Here is an 18,434-nt window from a genome sequence, read left to right as displayed (position 1 = left end):
TCTCTTCCATCTATCTCTCTTCCTGGGGATTTCTCTTTTCCTTTCATTGTTTTTTGAATTTATCTGCTTTGATTTCCTGCCTTTGCAGTATGAGATTCTTTATAGGAGATCTGGGTGTTTCAGTGGTGCTAACGCTTTGATCTACTGAGCCTTACATCCTTGGGGTACCCTTTATGTCATTCATTTATGCTGTCTTGTTATATATCCATTACTCTTTGGTGAGACCTTGCATCTGGTTAGTTGATTAAGAGTCACTCTGCCCACCTTGTCTTGAGTTCTTTTGTGGAGATGCTGTTAAAAACATAAACACACAGCCCAGGCAAGAAACCCACACCCTCAGAAATATCCCCCACCCTCTATCCCACTATCATCAGCCAATGAGCTAGTATTAATATAAATGTAGAGAGGTTAGGACTATTATACTATAGGAGAAATAGGTAATGTTGTTTTAAATGAAGAAAGATGATTTTTGAAAGAAGAGATGATAGAGTAGTAATAGTATCAGGTAGTGTCAAGACTATGCAAGACAGTAAGTAATACTTACATTATATTAATAAAAATAAAATAAAGTAAAAATAGAAAAGAGAGAGAGGGAAGAATGCAGGATAAAGTAAGAAAGTGGTGGTGTATAGTATCAGATTTATATAGTAGTTGTATGCTCTATATTTAGTGTGAAAGGTAGGCTAAACAAAACTAACAAACAAAAAACAATTAAAGATGAGGGACGAGAGGGAGAGGTGGTATGGAACAGATTAAAGAGATAATTTAAAGAGAAAAAGTTTTTCCCCTTCTCCTTTCTTTCTTCTCCTTTAAAATTTTTTTTTTCCTTTCTTCTTTCACTTAAAGTTAAAATTAAAAAGAAATTTTTTACTCAGTTCTAACTTTGTGTGCAGTCTTCTTTTTCTGGATCCACACCTGGCCAAAATTCCATGAGTTTCTGTAGCAGGAACTCAGATCCCTGGGTAGGGGCATGTTCACATGCTCCTCCATCCAGGTGTCCTGTGGCTCAGGAGATAACACGGCCTTGTCTCCACCTGCAGCTCTAGGCTGTACAGGCCACTGAGTCATGGAATCCTGAGCTCAAAAGGGGTCTGTTAAGTACTCCATCTGCCTCCTTGTAAATAAAGTCTTAATTGGAGCTGGCCTTGAAGACTAGCCAGTCTGTTTTGTATCCTTGTAGGTGCTATCTAAGCGATGAGTTACCCTGGCTGTGTTTCACATGTTAATGATACATTGTAAGAATTCTTTCACTATTGGCTGTGGAGCCCCACCCCCGCCACCGCCCCGTTCTATTTTTTGTAACTTTTAAAATCTTAATAAAAGGGCGGTGGGGTCTCACGCTCTGCACTGAGTTGCCTGAGTGTGCAGCGGCTCCCTGGTCATCTCCATTTTGCTTTCTAGAATTACTGGCATGTCCAGGATCACAATTAAATCTACAGTTACAATTTTTATTTTCCTGGTTGACTGGCTCTGAGGAGCTCTGGCTGGTTTCTGAAGCTGTTTTTCTCTCACTCTGGGGCCTGCTGTGACTATCTGCTGTGAGCCGCAGTGTTGGGTCTCTCCCCACTTGTCCTGCAGCACCCTCCAGCAGTCCTCAAGCTTTTCTAGTAACGCTGTTCTGTTGGTGCGCCAGTGCGCATGTTCCTAGTTGCCACCCTGCCTTGGATCCTGCCTTTGCTTCTCCTCCCAAAAAGTCTCTGTGTTCCGAGCTGCAGCACTGAGCTGTGTCCGTCCCTGGCCAGCAGCACCGCTCCATTCACTTGCGCACTCTGCCAGACCACTTTGGGCCCTGACCGAGACCGTGTTTCTGACACAGCTTTCCCGGCCAAATTCCACTTTTTTCTGATCAGTGGCGCTGTGATGGATGCGCGCGTCCAGTATGTGGTGCCCCCAGCACCAGTATCAGTTCACACAGCTTCCCAAAGTCTGGTTCACTCGCTGTCTCCCTGTTCACCTGCGCATCCTGCCCTCCGGGCTGGAGCTCTGACCAAGACTGTGTTTCTAACGCAGCTCTCCTGGCCCAGTTCTGCTTCTCTCTTTTAAGTGGCATCGTGATGCATGCATCTGGGGCTGTGGGGTCACTGGCCCAGACCTGTCTGTCCAGGGGATCTCCACCCAGATTCAGATCATACAGTTTCCCACAGTCTGGGCCAATTGCTGTCCTCCCGCACCTCTGGCCGGTTCACAGAAACCTTTCTATTGTTTCCCTATGGGACTCCACTGTTCACTGCACCCGCAGTAGGCAGCAGTCTCCAAGTAGATTCCAGGCAGTGAGCCAGTTTGCAGCTGCCCCTCTCGGGTGCGGTCTGGTAGGAGCGTGGGGCCTGGTGGGTCCAGTGACTCCTCCCAAGAGCGCTGGCAGGCCTTCTGCCCCTTTCCCCTCCGCTCTCACTCCCCCTTCCTCACTCGAGCTGTTGGAAGGTTGTACTCACTCATTCGTTTCCCTGTCTGTCTCCCAAGCTTTCCACGATAGGAGCAAGCAGACAACACTGCTACTTACTCTGCTGCCATCTTCCCTCTCTGAGGTCTCTAATTCTTACAGGTTGAATTTGAATTCTAAAATACTCAACATAATAGAGTGAACAATAAAATATTATTTAAAACCATAATCATCTTTTACAGGGATATCTTCATTCTAAAGAAAGTGATCCATAACTTAGAGGCACTGCTCCAGTTTGGGATCTCTATTTTAAGAAACTACTGATGGATTTGTGAATCAACTGAGCACTTAATATCACAGGAACTGAGTGTAGGAGTTGCCTGTTGCCTTTCCCTGGCCATGCGAACATCAAAGTAGAGTTTTATATCTTATTTTTTTAATCCTGAGAACAACCCTATGATGATGTTATAATCATTGCCTGCCTTGTACAGATGAGGAAACTGAGGTTCAGAGGTGACCAAACTTCTCAGGATGCATCATTTGCAAGCGGAGAGGCCAGGTTTGAATGGCAAAGCCTTTGCTAAAACCACCATGTTTTCCTGTTCTCCAGGCCTACTCTCACTCCCACAGAAAGCAGCTTTCTCGTGGATTTGAATGAAAGCTGTAATTTCCCACACTTAGTCTACATTATCTCAGGGCAGTTCTGGGCTAACAGCAAGAGGCCTTAAGTTCTTGAGCTATCTTTCTGGATCTCAGTCTGGCCATCTCATTCCCATTCCATTCACACAGCTTTCTTTCTTCACACAAGATACAATTCAGTTGATTATATTTCAGTTCACTAATTTGCAATAATTTTCAAGGCTTATGTTACCCAAGGTTACACATGGTCACCTTGACAGGAGTTCTGGTTGTCTACAAACTCTTTGGTTACACATTTACAAGAAATTTCCTAGCTTATTTCTGTTTCCGGCAGACCCACCCAGTACATGATGAATTTTGCTATGAAAGTTCCAGAGGACAGCCCTTTTATTGGGAAAGGGAACTTCAGTGTTCTTTTGTCATTTCACTTAGAGTTTACTGGCTGAATTATAGATTTTATTTTTTGCTATGTTATTTAATTATCTTATGTTATTGTATATATGTGTATATACATTTCTTATGAATTAGTTTAACTTCTATAAATAAATGTTGCCTTTTACAGTTTATTTAAGATGGTGTAAAAATAAAAAGAATAATAGAAATGATGACTAACATATTTTTTAGAACTAAATATATGGTGCATTGGCTAGATGCACAAATTATTGCTAACTCAGCCCATACTCCTCAGAAAATATTTTTGTTTTATTTTATATTTTTCATAGAATAAAAACTTGAATATCAGAGTAGCTAAGTGATTTACAATCTATAGTTCATAAGTGACAAATCCAGGATTTGATCATCTCATTACATAACAAAATATTACTTAGAAGTAAATCGCACCTTAAATCCAGAAAATGAGTATGCTACCAGCAAAAGTAGATATGAGTTCCAAATGTGAGTTCAATTGTGTAAGTTCTAAATGTATTACATGTGCTATTTCACAATGTTTTCACTAAAAACCTGTAAGGTATATTTGCAAAGAACCATTTCTTCCCCCTTTCCTTCTACTTTTTCTCTTCTTCCTCATCTTTCTCCTTCTTAATGATGAAGACTATACTTTGAAAGAAATGAAGAGACTCTGGGATTGATTTGGAGCTAGCCTAGAGTGCCAGAGTATTACCATGGGTCTAGAAAGCAGCACCAAGCACTGTAGAAATGACAAACACAGAGAAAAATGAGGAACAGTGTCACCACGGTTCTGTCAGAACTTTCCATATACACTTGGCTAAGGGTTCCAAAAAGTTATGAGCAAAAAGAAGTTGTGACTAATGTCTTTCTTTGTGGCCCTGTTTTTCCTCTGGTGAGTTTTGCATACCCTGTGGGACAAGGTTTTTTCGTTGCAGAGTCAGGGCAGCCAGTTCTGAACTGACTCTTTTGTGCTCTGTATAAAGTCCTAAGTCCCTTCAACAATTTGGCCACATTCATCAAAAGAGAAAAGAGGATAATTTAACAACTCTAAACAAGTAGTCCATACAATAGAAATAATGCTTTTAAAAGTGGGAATAAAAGTATAATTCAAGATTCAAAAATGTTCATTGCATTTTTTCTTTAATGGTGAAAACTCACAAGTAAGAGGTTTATCATAAAGGAATGGTGAAATATATAAGAGCAGCCTAAGTCTACATCTTTAATTGTTTCTTATCAGTATATAATGAGTATTTCATAGCTATGTTTTGTTTTCTAAAAATAATAGGTCATAGTTTATATTAGTTATTTTCCTAATAGATGATAGAATGGCGACATTATTAAATATAAAAGAAACAAACAAGTGAGTTCCTAAATGCTACCCTTGGCAAATTATAAACTATATTATACAGTCTAGAATTCTGTAAGATAATAATGTGATATGTTGGTTTTGAACTATCAAACTCTGGTTATAAGTTCCTATTCCCCATTTTGGGGTTATTTCTTCTTTTTCTTAAGTGAGTGATGCCTTTTATTCTCTTTTATCAGATATACCATAAACATTCTGTCTATAAACAATATGAAATCTAGACATGGGATCATTGGTGTAAACAAGTCAGTATTACATTGCCTCGGGATATATACTTTAAGTAAGAATTTAATGAATAAAACAACAAAATGTAACTACCAAGTAAAAGGTGCATTTGGCCAGGAAGATAGGATGGGTAGAAAGGAAATAACTCGATTTATTTATTTTTCTCCCATCTCCTGTATCCCTGTACAACTATCCTCTGTATCCCTGTACTATTATTCATTATATTCATTCATAAGCATCCATTGTATCCCTCGATATGAATGTCTGATGTTCCACTTTCCACACAGTTCATCACTCTCCTGTACTATCTCTTGATTGAATCTATCCCTTGTTTTCTTTCCACTCTAAGGAGTCCATCAGTTTGAAGTAGCTGGGTCAGAAATTACCTGAGAGGGAGTATTACTATAGGTTGAATCATTAAATCAAAGAGAAGTTCATTTGCAAACAATCATTGATTATAAAAATGTTATCCATTACAATAGCAAAAAGAAAGATGGGTTTCTATGATATAACTTAAGAGTTCCTGGGAAAGATCTCTCTGGAGTCCTTAGTGACCATGATCCAAAATCCCAATTTAGCAGCTCCTTTGATGTAGTCAGTAAGAGAGCCTTGAATTCAGCTGGAACCCAAATCTACTCTTTTCGTCATGTTACCTTAACCAAGCCATTTTTTATCTCAGACCCTCAGTGTTCTTTTCTGGTGAAAGGAGATAATAAAGAAACCTCAAGAGTTGTTGAGGTTATTATGTGACACTTGAGATATATTAGGTTAAATAAGAACATTTCAGTATATGATAGGTAAAATTTTTAAGTGACATTATTTAGGAGTTGTAACATGTTAAACTGGTATTTATCAGACTTAGATGCTATAGTATCCCAAATCAGTTTTCAGATTAACTTTACCAAGAGCAGGAACTTGAGAAAATTTTACAAGGGAAATATATTTGAGGTTTCTTAGGACCATGCAGAGAACCAGTGATGCTGAAAGGGGCATGGCTGTCTGAAACAAAAATTTGAAATAATTGAAAAACCAGCTTGACCAAGTTAGCCAAGAATGGGGGTGAAAAAGTGTTATGTGATTATGTCAGTTTTTATACTTTTATTTCTGCAATAAGTAATAGAGTTGAATAGGTAAAAATAAATAATGCATTTCCAGAGGCTCTGCCATGATTCATACCTGAATGTAGAGTCTATGTCTATAATCCTTGTTACAAACTATCTCATTGTTATTTTGCATACAAGAAGCCTCAGGATTTGGATTCAACTCTCTTTCTTGCCTTCATCTCTTGTAAGTCCTCCAAATAAAAACTGTGCAACAACCACATCAATATGACTGTGTTTTGGGAAAGTAATACTTTTTATTTTATTCTGTCTTTCCCAGTCTGAACACATGGAGTTTCCACCCACCTGTATTAAACTAACTTTAACCACCTTATGATCCTTCAAAATTTAACTACCACTTTTCCTTGAAATCTAGCTATCTCATACCATACCCACCCCAGTTATGGGCACAGCTGTGCTTCTTTTTATTACCAAATTAATCATACTGGTCCATTTATTGCTAACTAACTAGCTTTTTATTTTCTACCATGCAACAAGTTCCTCAAGGGCAGAGACTATAATGCCTGGAGTTTTCTGCACAGAGACTCCTTAGAACTGTCTCAGACCAGGCACTCAGTAGACATGTGGCATACAATTTCTTGTGTAACAAATTATTTTCCAGACTTATTTATGACAAACAATGAATTGTCAAAGGACAATGAATAAAATCTGGAGGAGTTAAATTAGAATCTTAGCCTCTTCCTCCTCATCACAATGGTAGAATGTACTTTCAGAATCTCACCTATATTTGGCCCATGAGTGTTGAAGGTAATTAAAACACTTCCCCCTCTCAATAATTCTTTATACTCTACTTCTTACATCAACTTCTCTGGTTACACACAATACAATAAAGGTGTTTCCATTCAAGACTATATGTACACCTATGAATTTCTAATGTTATCTCTCCTGAATGAGAATTAAAGAATAAAAAATTGAGTGCATTTAAGTTTCTGGTTGTATGTAATTTTGAACATGTTTTCCTGGCAACACAACAATTGAACCCTTCCCACAAAGCTCTCAAATTGAAGATGCCATTTTGCAATAATTTCTCCTCAAAGATCTTTTAAATTCATCAATTCAGCTAACTTCAGTACAGGAAAATGTCTGGAGAGACAAAGTATGAACAGAGACATGAGTAATAATTCATTTGCAGGCATCCATAGTGCTGTGATAGAAGTCAATGCAGGGTATGGTGGGGGCCCAAAAAATGAAGAAGTCTATCCTACCTCCAGTCAATTTCTTATTAATTAGCCCATGTCAATATTTTTAGGTTTGGAGAAGGCACCCAAGTACCTTGTCTTGGAGCTCTAGCAGCCCTACAGCATTCTGAAGAGGTGGTTCATCTAGTAGAATCTGATGAATCAAAATGATCCTTTCCTTGCATAACTGAGATATTGACTCAGTCTTAAATTTAATTAGAAACATTCCCTGTTGTTTAACAGCGAAGGAAATGTAGTTAAATTTCAACTGGGTTGAAATTAGCTTGACATAGGAATTCCTAATTATTAAGCAGCATTTGATGAAACAAGCAAAATTCAAAGCCAAAACCAAAGAATGTTTTAAACTCAGTCAAAATCAAAGTGAGTTTGGAAGTGTTCTGTGCATTTTTTTCATAATCAGTACAGTGGAAAACAAGCAGTTCACATGGAGGACAAAGGAACTATAAACAGGAACTAAAATCTATATGTATCTAACAAAAATAACTTGGTGTGACAGAGTAAGAGAGACTCTAGCCTCAGCTAGCTATATCTGTAAATTCTGAATCTGCCTTTTAATAGATGTTGACCTTATGAACATTATTTAACTTCTTTGCAATCCACATTCTTTAACCATAAGATGAAACAATGAGAAAATAATAAGGAATTAGTAGGTTGTTGTGGAATTAAACAGATGGTCAATGAACATTAATTTTCTTTGCTATATTTTTATTGGCAATAATAGGTTTGGCTGGTGACTAAAACAGTGGGGAAATGAGAGAATAAAAAAACTTTCTGTATAATTACATATTCTTATCTTCTTTTGCTCACCCTCTCAAAACCTGTATTCTACACATTATAGAAACATTGAGACTTCCGGCCAAGATGGAGGATTAGACAAACATGCTCGGCCTCCCTCTACAACTAGAGAGGAATACAACTACTTCAAAACAAAAGATAACTAGAAATTCCAAAAAATAAAACTACACGGAAGCCCAACGTATGAAGTTATAAACCAGCAGCGCTCTTTGGGCAGGTAGGAAGAGCAAAAGTGGGTGGTGCTGTTTGCGGTCGCACCAGGGACAGCGGCAGGAAGGACAATCCCAGCTGCAGTCAAACCCCGGCGGCTCGCGACCCCAACGCTGGGAGAAGCAGCCACCACATCGCCTCGAACAGTGAGGCCCAGGGGGCGGGAGGACGGATCCCGGTCTCCTAGTGGAATAACTGTGTGAATCCATCTTGGACCCCCGCCCCCACACAAAGCGCCACAGCGCTGCAAAATAGGTTGCGGATCGCCACTGGTCGCTGGGCAGTGACAACAAAGCACGGGCGAAAAAGGTTGCGGATCGGTGCCGGTCGCTGGGTTGTGACGAGTACACAGGCACAGCCCCCTATAGCCGGCCCAAGAAAACAAAACGCATCTGTCAAAATGAGGCAGACAACTATAGAAATCCCGGTGGCGCAGCTCACCAGGCAACAGATGAAGAATCTGACAGATAAACAAATAAGAAACCTGTCAGAGGCTCAGTTCAGGGCCATTGTTATCAGGTGGCTTACAGAATTGACAAAAGATCTGGAAAAAGATGAGAAAGAATTGAAAAACACTCATACTGAAAGGAACAAAACCACATACGAGACAGATGGTGAGGAAATAAAATCCAGAGTTCAAATCAACAAACCAGAACACAAAGAAGGAACAAACAGTCAACCAGTGCAGGGAGAAAAAATGGGAAGCAAGGAAAATGATGAGAGGATCAGAAACCTCTGGGACATCTATAAAAGATCTAACATAAGAATCATTGGTTTGCCAGAGGGCAAAGAAGATGAACTAGAAATTGAAAAATTAAGTGAAAATATAGTAAAGCAGAACTTCCCAAACTTGGGGAAGGAAATAAACTTACAGGTCCAGGAAGCACAGAGAGTTCCAAAAAAACTGGACCCAGGGAGAACCACTCCAAGACACATTATAATCAAAATGTCAAAAGTTAAAGATAAAGAGAGAATCTTAAAAGCAGCAAGAGAGAAGAAAAGAATCATGTACAAAGGGGCCCCAATTAGACTATCAGCTGACTTCTCAAGGGAGACCCTGCAGGCAAGAAGGGACTGGCAAGAAATATTCAAAGTAATGAAAATCCAAAACCTACAACCACGAATACTCTATCCAGCGAAACTGTCATTCAGAATAGAAGGGCAGAGAAAGTGTTTCCAGGACAAAATAAAACTGAAAGGGTTCATTAGAGCCAAACCACTGTTATATGAGATGTTAAAGGGACTGGTTTAGAAAAAGGAGGATCAAAACTATGAACACTAAAATGAAAACTGCATCACAAGAAACAACAACAGAAGCTAGGGAATTGAAACAAAGGCAAACTAAACAGGCAACGAGAGTGGAAAAAGAACTATAGGTATGGGGAGCATATTGGGGGGAGGTCAGCAGGGAGGGGGAAGGGGGAGAGGAGAGAGATGATATAGGAATTAAGGAGCATGGTAGGAGGGAATGGAATAGACAGAGAGAGGTTGAGAAGAACTATATGCACAACTAATGGACATGGTCTAAAAGGGGGGAACAACTGGAGGGAGGGGGGCTACCGGGTGGAGGGGAGAAGAGGGAAGGGAAATTGGGACAAATGTAACATTATAATCAATAAAACACATTAAAAAAAAACATTGACTAAATCACAAAGCTAAATATTAAATTTCATTATTTTGTTTGAAATAAGATGTTCAGAATATTAAGGGTTGATGATTGGACAATAAGCTTTATAAACATCAGTAATAGCCTTAAAAGCACTAGAATTGGCAATCTTCAAAGTTAGAAACTATCACAGTCATTAGAATGCCCAAGTTTATGCTGAATTTCTTATTCATGTCCTTTTCTCTTAGGTGAAATGTTATGCATCAATTAATGTGTTTCCTCCACACCTGCAGAAATGTCATTATCCCATTACCATTCATATTTGTCAGCATCACAATTGCAAAAGTGCTGAATGTCCAGGCAAATCTCATCCAGGCCACATTCACATTGTTGAACTCCAGGTGGAGCACCTCCCCAGTAAGGGTGCCTTTCCTTTGACCGGCCAATCCACCAGGTAAAGGGTACTCCATCTGAAAGACAAAGTATTTCACAACTCAGAGGGGAGCATGCCTAAAATAACAAATCAAGTGTCACAGAAATAAGATTAAAAATGTCTTAAAGAGCATTGCCTTTCCTCTATCTCTCTAATACTCACATAGATGTATATAGAAAGATATCTATATCTATATACATTTGTACCTATAACCAACATTTTCATGAAAAGATTCATATACAGTAGTACTATATTGTTCAAAGGCAGGGTCACAAAACATTATTAAATGCTTACCAAATAAGGAAGGTGTCACAACTGAGTAAATAAACAGGCCCATACTTAAGAGTAAAATTTACACACACACACAAGCATAAGATCTTTCCTGAAGGTATTCAGCCATATAATATAAAAAATAGAGATGCTCATTGAAGAAGATACAAGATACAAGAAACATTGTACATAAGACAATAATGCCTCAGTTCTCTTCAAAGTAGACACCTCAGAACCTCACACAAGTTCTCTAAATTGCCATCAGCTATACCACTGTATTTTCCTGAATCTCTTCAACAGTCTGAAATCTCTACCCTTTCGAAGATGATTTTAGTTTGGGGAAAATCCAGAAGTCTCAGGGTGTCAAATCTGTGCTGTAGGGGGGCTAAGTCACCTGGGTTATTAGATGTTTCACACACACACACACACACACACACACACACAAAACTGCATGAGACATGATGCATGGATGAGCACATTGTTGTGATGAAGCTGCCAATCACCAGTTGCTCATAGCTGTGGCCTTCTGAATCATCCAAATAGTTTCTGCAGAGGAATGTTCAAGCTTAATGAAAAATCTGATGCAGATTTATTGCTCTACCTGCTCCTTTTGAATGCAAAGACCACACAGTACACATACTCATTCAACAGCATCTACCTCCCCCACTGACTAGTACAAGTGAAGTCAACATTGCTCACATATACACATTCCAGTCCACTCTCCTTGACTGCCAGGTTATACCAATGTTGCACAAACCTTTCTTCTTATATTAACAATGGCTAAAGTTTTTCTGGACAGAATTCATATCTAAGGTACATACAAAATTATATTATATACCTTATATGTATTATCTAAATTATGCTTTGTTCTTTCACCTTTGAAGAAATTTCTGCCATTAGAAAATAAATTCAATTTTCTAAATTTGTTAGGGTACAGATTATTTTCCTGCCTACATCTGCTGAGTCATGAATTAAAACAAATATGTCCCACTTTAAATTCCGTTTCTGTGTTTGTTGTGCTCCATCTAGTACTACACAGGGAAGGAAACACAAAGATAGAACATCTGAGAAGAAAATTTAACAATCACCCTCCTGCTTTCATATATGCATGTTCATTTGTTTCTCTATTTTCCTTATTTTCTTTTATGTTTATTTTTATTTTTAATTACAGTTTACTTTCTTTTATAACTTTATTTTTATTGTAAATACTATTACGGCTATCCACCTTTTCCCTCACTCCTCTTCTCCACCTCCATCCAGCCCTCAATCCCTTACCCTCTGGCTATCACCACACTGTTGTCCTTGTCTATGGATCATGCATATATAATCTTTGGCTAATTCCCTCACCTTCTTTAATCCAGGCTACCCCTTATCCCTCCCTTTTGACAGTTGTCAGTCTGTTCAATATATCTATGTCTGTTTCTATTTTGTTCATTAGAACCCACATATAAGTGAGATCATACGGTTTTTGTCTTCCTCTATCTTATTTCATTGAACATTATATTCTCCACTTCCAAACATGCTGTAGCAAAACATAAGATTTCCTTCATTTTTTGTGGCCATGTAATATTCCATTGTATAAACGTACTACAGCTTTTGGCCAGCTTTATTCTAATGTCAAGACATGAAGAAAAGACTCTGAGCCTTATCAGTATAAGGACTGATGGGTTCAAAACACCACAAGGCCTTGTGCTGCTTATGGAATTTCTAAGGGGCCTTATGACATTAGGTAAGAGTTGGCAAAACTACTGAAAAGGAGCATATGCACCAGAAGCTATGCACAAATTATTTTTTCAGAACTCATGTCATTAATAATGATGTTATTAGTATGATTACAACTTTGCTTTAGCTTATGTATACAATAACCCATGATGACATTGAACTTTACTATGTGATTTGGATTCTAGATTATGGAGAAGAGTCCTGGGCAGTGATAGAAGGAAGGAGAAGTTGAGAAATCCTTCCATTTCTTGGACCCAAAGCCAACATGGGCAAACATGTTTAAATACACAGTGTTTTACCCTTGTGTTACCACCTAAGCTTACTTCAGTCCTAAAAGAGCTTTATGCTCTAAATAAACCTACCAGCACTCTAGATCACTTGAATGTGGCTAATCTGAGGTGGGATTTAAAAAGAAAACAATACATTTAAAATAGTGTTCAATGATTTATAGTTGTTTGAAATGATGGAAAATGAATTCACTGTTTAGAATAATTCTTTTTAAAAAACACTGGTTAAAAGACATCTCTAACTGTAAATCTAGCTTTAAAAGCTAATAGAAGGGACTGAAATTTTATAGGCAGAATGAAGGGTGAAATTTTAGCATGAGTATAGTCCTTCAGGCTATCTATCCCTGATTACATACCCTGAGATACTTCTGTTTTTCATAGTACTTTCCTTATCTATTTCTCATGATCTACAGGTTTCTGGAAGACTCAAATTGTCAATTCAGCAGTGAGGATAATTCAGAGAAATTTGTTACTATCCATAGATATAAATTATTCAATTATATGTTTGTAATTCAGGAGTTGCATAAAAATTAAATCCTGCCTAGGTAAAATTTCTTTCTTTTTTTCTTTTATTTATTACTTGACAATTCATCTGGTTTTATGAACTTAAGCCTTTAGCCTTTTTTTAATTTTAATTTTTATTTATTTTTCATTTTTAACATTTTATTTTAATTGTTTTTCTGTTACAATTGACCCACTTTTCCCCTCATTGCTCCCCCCCACACAACCCACCCCTTCTCCCAGTAAATCCCCACCCCATTGTCCATGTCCATGGGATATTTATACTAGTTATTTTACTGAGAACTTCCCTTACTTATGTTCCTTCTCTCCCTCCTCCCCACCCCTGATAACTGTTACTCTGTTCTTTGTTTAATTTTTTAATTTGCTTGTGTTGTTCATTAGTCTCCTGTATCAGGTGATATCATATGGTATTTTTCTTTCATTGACTGGCTTATTTTGCTAAGCATAATTCTCTCTAGTTACATCCATGTTGTTGCAAATGGCAGGAGTCCTTTCTTTCTGCTGCATAGTATTTCATTGTGTAAATGTACCACTGATTTTTAATTCACTGATCTACAGATGGGCACCTAGGCTGTTTCTAGCACTTGGCTATTGTAAATAGCGCTGCTATGAACATAGGGGTGCATAGGTTCTTCTGAATTGGTATTTCAGGATTCTTCAGGTACAATCCTAGCAGTGGAATTGCTGGTTCAAAAGGCAGTTTCATTTTTAGTTTTTTTGAGGAAATTCCATACTATTTCCCATAGTGGCTGCACCAGTCTGCACTCCCACCAACAGTGCCCTACGGTTCCCTTTTCTCCACATCCTCACCAGCACTTGTTGTTTGTTGAGTTGTTAATGATGGCCATTCTGACTGGTGTAAATTTGTATCTCACTGTGGTTTAATTTGTATCTCTCTGATGGTGAGTGATGTTGAGCATTGTTTCATATGCCTATGGACCCACTGCATATCCTCCTTGGACAAGTGTTTTTTCAGGTTCTTTGCCATGTTTATTTTTTTAACTAATTAATTAATTTGTTTATTTATTTTATTTTTAGAGAGAGAGGAAAGGAAAAAGAGAAGGACAGAAACATTACTCTGTAGTTGCCTCTCACTTGCACTCCCAACAGGGGACCTGACATGCAACCTAGTTATGTACCCTGACTGGGAATCTAACCAGAGACACTTGGCTCACAGGCCAAGCTCAATCCACTGAGTCACAGCAGCCAGGGTTCCTTGGTCCTTGTTTTGATTGGGCTGTCTGTCTTCTTGTGTTGAGATGTGTAAGTTCTTTATATATTTTGGAAATCAATCCCTTGTCTGAGTTATCATTGGCCATTATATTTTCCCATATGGTTGATTTCCTTTTCATCTTGCTAATGTTTTCTTCTGATGAGCAGAAAAACTTTAGTTTGATGTAGTCTCTTTTGTTTACTTTTTCTTTTATTTCCCTTACCATAAGAAATGTGTCAGTGAAAATATTGCTTATGTGAGATATCTGAAAATTTCCTGCCTATGTTTTCCTCTAGAACTTTTATGGTGTCACATCTTACATTTAAGTCTTTGATCCATCTTGAGTTTATTCTGGTGTGTGGTGTAAGTAGATGGTCTAGTTTCTTTCTTTCTTTTTTGAATGTCCCCGTCCAGTTCTCAAAGTACCATATGTATGTTAAAGAGGCTCTTCTCACTCCATTTGATGTTCCTTCCCCCTATGTCAAATATTAGTTAATAATATAGACCTGGATTTGTTTCTGGGCTCTCTGTTCTGTTCCATTGATCTATATGTCTGTTCTTATGCCAGTACTAGACTGTTTTGATCACAGTGCTTTGTAGTATAGTTTGATGTCAGGTATTTTGATTCCTCCTGCTGTGTTCTTCTGTCTCAAGATTGTTGTGGCTATTTGGGGTCTTTTTTGGTTCCATATACATATTTGAAGTATTTGTTCTAGGTCTGTGAAAAATGTCATTGGTCTTTTAATAGGAATTGTGTCAAATCTATAAATTACTTTGGGTAGTATGGATATTTTAATGATGTTGATTCTTCCCAACCATGAACATGGTATATGCTTCTATTTATTCGTATCTTCCTTAGTTACTTTCTTCAGTGTTACATAGTTTTCCAAGTACAAGTATTTATCTCTTTTTTAATTTATTTCTAGGTAATTTATCTTTCTTGTTTCTATAGTAAATGGAATTTTTTCCCTAGTTTCTATTGCTGATATTTTAATTCTGGTGTACAAAAATGCTTTCGATTGCTGAATATTGACTTTGTACCCTGCTATTTTGCCAAATTCACTTGAGTAGTTTATTAATGGAATCTATAGAATTTTCTATATATACAATCATGTCATCTGCAAATAATGACAGTTTTTCATTTTCTCCAATTTGGATGCCTTCTGTTTCTTTTTCTTCTCTGATTGCTGTGGCTAGAACTTCCAATACTATGTTGAATAGAAGTAGAGAGAGTGGACGTCCTTGTCTTGTTCCTGATCTCAGGGGGAATACTTTAGGTTTTTGCCCATTGAGTATGATGTTGGGTTCAGGTTTCTCGTATATGGCCTTTATTATGTTGAGGTATGCTCCCTCTATTCCCATTTTGCTGAGTGTTTTCACTATAAATGGGTGTTGTACTTTATCAAATGCTTTTTCTGCATCTATTGATATGAACATGTGGTTTTTGTCTTTCATTTTGTTTATGTGTTGTATTACATTTATTGATTTGTAAATATTAAAACATCCTTGCATCTCTGAGATAAATCCCACGTGATTGTGGTGTATGATCTTTTTAATGTGTTGCTGGATCTGGTTTGCCAAAATTCTGTTGAGATTTTTAGCATCTATGTTCATCAGTGATATTGGCCTGTAGTGTTCTTTCTTTGTTGTGTCTTGGCCTGGTTTTGGAATTAGGGTAATATTGGCTTCATAGAAAGAGTTTGGGAGTCTTCACTCCTCTTGGATTTTTTTGGAATAGTTTGAGAAGAGGAGGTGTTAGTTCTTCTCTAAATGTTTTGTAAAATTCACCTGTGAAGTCATTTGGTCCAGTGGTTTTCTGTGCCAAGAGTTTTTTGATTACTGTTTCAATTTCACTTCTTTGTTATCAGTTTGTTCAGGCTTTCTGCTTCTTCTTCATTTAGTTTTGGAAGATTATATGTTTCCACAAATGTGTCTGTTTCATCTAGGTTTTCATGTTACTTGCCATATAGTTGTTCATAGTAATTTCTTACAATTCTTTGTATTTCTGTCATAACGGTTGTGATTTCTTCTCTTTTGTTTCTGATTTTTAAAGTATATCCTATTGATCAAATTGTTACAATAGTTCCAATTTTTCCCCATTACTCCCCTTCACCCAGCACCCCCCCCAGCAATGACCCCCAAGACCATGCCCATGGTTTGTACATACAAGCTCTCCCACTTCACCCTTTCATATATTCTTCTTTTTTTGAAATAAATAAATGATTAATTAACTATTTTAACAATAAAAAATAACAATCCCTCCCTCTCAGATATTAAGATCCTTTATAATATTATAAAGGACAATGGGCAAAAGTCTCAAGCTCCTCTAGCTGCTTTAAGCTGGACGTGGTTGTCGTTCTACCTAAACTTGGGTACAGAAATCCCTAATAAGAGTGTGGGGTGTGGAGGGGAGGGTGGCCTTCCCACATGGGGAAGGATCGTGCAGAGTCCAGGTCAGTTGGCTGTCCCTGGACAACGGCATGCTTGGTTGAACAGGCTGGGGTCCTTGTTCCATTCTGGGGGCAACAGATTTGGCAAAAGGTTTAAAAGAAATCATTCAATCCATAACCACTAGATGACAAAACGCAGGGATTAATTTATTAATGTTCCATATTAGGGGGAAAAAACGGACTTCTTTGGAGGAAGGTGTGCCAGGCACATCTCACCTGTCCAAAACCCTTTTGTCCATTATACTTAGTTTGGGCTGAGGAAAATATTTTAGGTTTCCCCCCTCTCAGACCTCTGGGCCCTTTTGGTCTGAGCCATTAGGATAGAAAAGAGAAACCAGTTTTAAAATGAAGCCCACAGACCACCCCATTCTTCACCAACCCAGCCACTTAGTTCAGCAAAATCGTTGAGTCTCAGGGGGCAGCGATGCAGACACTATTAAGTGAGGCCTATGCATACAGACAATAACTCAGGTAATGAGATCAGAGACTTATGCCTTTTGAAAACAGAAAACACATATTAATTTATGTAACATAACCCACAAACAAGTCTCTAAATCTGTAAGACTGTCCTATTGGAAAGACATCCAGTTGCAAGGCATTTGACATTCTTCTTTCCTGTAAATTAAACATCTTTGATGATACCACAGACATAGTTTAACTTTCAAGTGAAAACAAATTTTAAATGAAAAGAAACTTTAAAGACGGTTAGCTGCACTACTTTATAGTCTCCCACTGATCATTGTGATTTTCACTATAAATGGGTGTTGTAGTTTATCAAATGCTTTTTCTGCATCTATTGATATGATCATGTGGTTTTTGTCTTTCATTTTGTTTATGTGTTGTATTACATTTATAGATTTGTGAATATTAAACCATCCTTGCATCCCTGGGATGAATCCCAATGATCATGGTGTATGATCTTCCTAATGTGTTGCTGGATCCGGTTTGCCAATATTTTGTTGAGGATTTTAGCATATATGTTCATCAGCGATATTTGCCTGTAGTTTTCTTTCTTTGCTGTGTCTTGACCTGGTTTTGGAATTAGGGTTATACTAGCTTCATAGAATGAGTTTTGGAGTCTTCCCTCTTCACTCTGTTGCTGTAGTCTGGGAAGCCCAGCTTGGGGTTTAGACCCTGCCCTTCTCAGGGGGAACCCCCAGCTGCTGAGCTGTTTCTCAGTCCCTTCAACTGCCACCCGTGGGGGCACAGCCAGCCTTTCCGTGTCTCTGTACTCCCTACTGGTCACGTAGTGATGTAGCGGCCTTTTCGGTCTCTCCATAGCTATAAGACTTCTTTCCAGCTAGTGTTCGTTTGGTTATTCTAAATGATTTCTCCAAAATTAAGTTGTAAATCTAGACTGGTCCTGGGAGGAAGTTAGTGTAGTTTCCACTTACTCCTCTGCCATCTTGGATCTCCTCTAAATTTTTTTTTTTGTGTGTGGGGGGGTCCTCTCTCTTTTTTTCTTGATGAGCCTGGCTAAAACATTGTCAATTTTGTTTATCTTTTCAAAGAATCAGCTCCTACTTTTGTGGACCTTTTGAATTGTTTGTTTGGTCTCTATGTCACTTAATTCTGCTCTGATTTTGAT

General features: G+C 38.1%; 1 protein-coding gene across 1 annotated transcript in view; it reads right to left on the bottom strand.

Annotated features, from left to right (window-relative positions):
• The window catches only part of CNTNAP5 (contactin associated protein family member 5), a 1,232,224-nt gene that overhangs the window by 239,430 nt on the left and 974,360 nt on the right, over window positions 1-18,434 (bottom strand). The window contains exon 14 of the mRNA XM_090279100.1: window positions 10,263-10,419. Coding sequence (XP_090135226.1) covers window positions 10,263-10,419 — 157 coding nt within the window. The remainder of the gene's footprint in view (window positions 1-10,262; window positions 10,420-18,434) is intronic.

The sequence above is a fragment of the Furipterus horrens genome, unplaced genomic scaffold, assembly GCF_987537825.1.
Source record: "Furipterus horrens unplaced genomic scaffold, mFurHor1.1.pri manual_scaffold_1, whole genome shotgun sequence".
In the NCBI taxonomy this organism is placed as follows: domain Eukaryota; kingdom Metazoa; phylum Chordata; class Mammalia; order Chiroptera; family Furipteridae; genus Furipterus; species Furipterus horrens.
The sequence above is the reverse complement of the archived record's forward strand: the minus strand, read 5'-3'. Positions and strand labels throughout refer to the sequence as shown.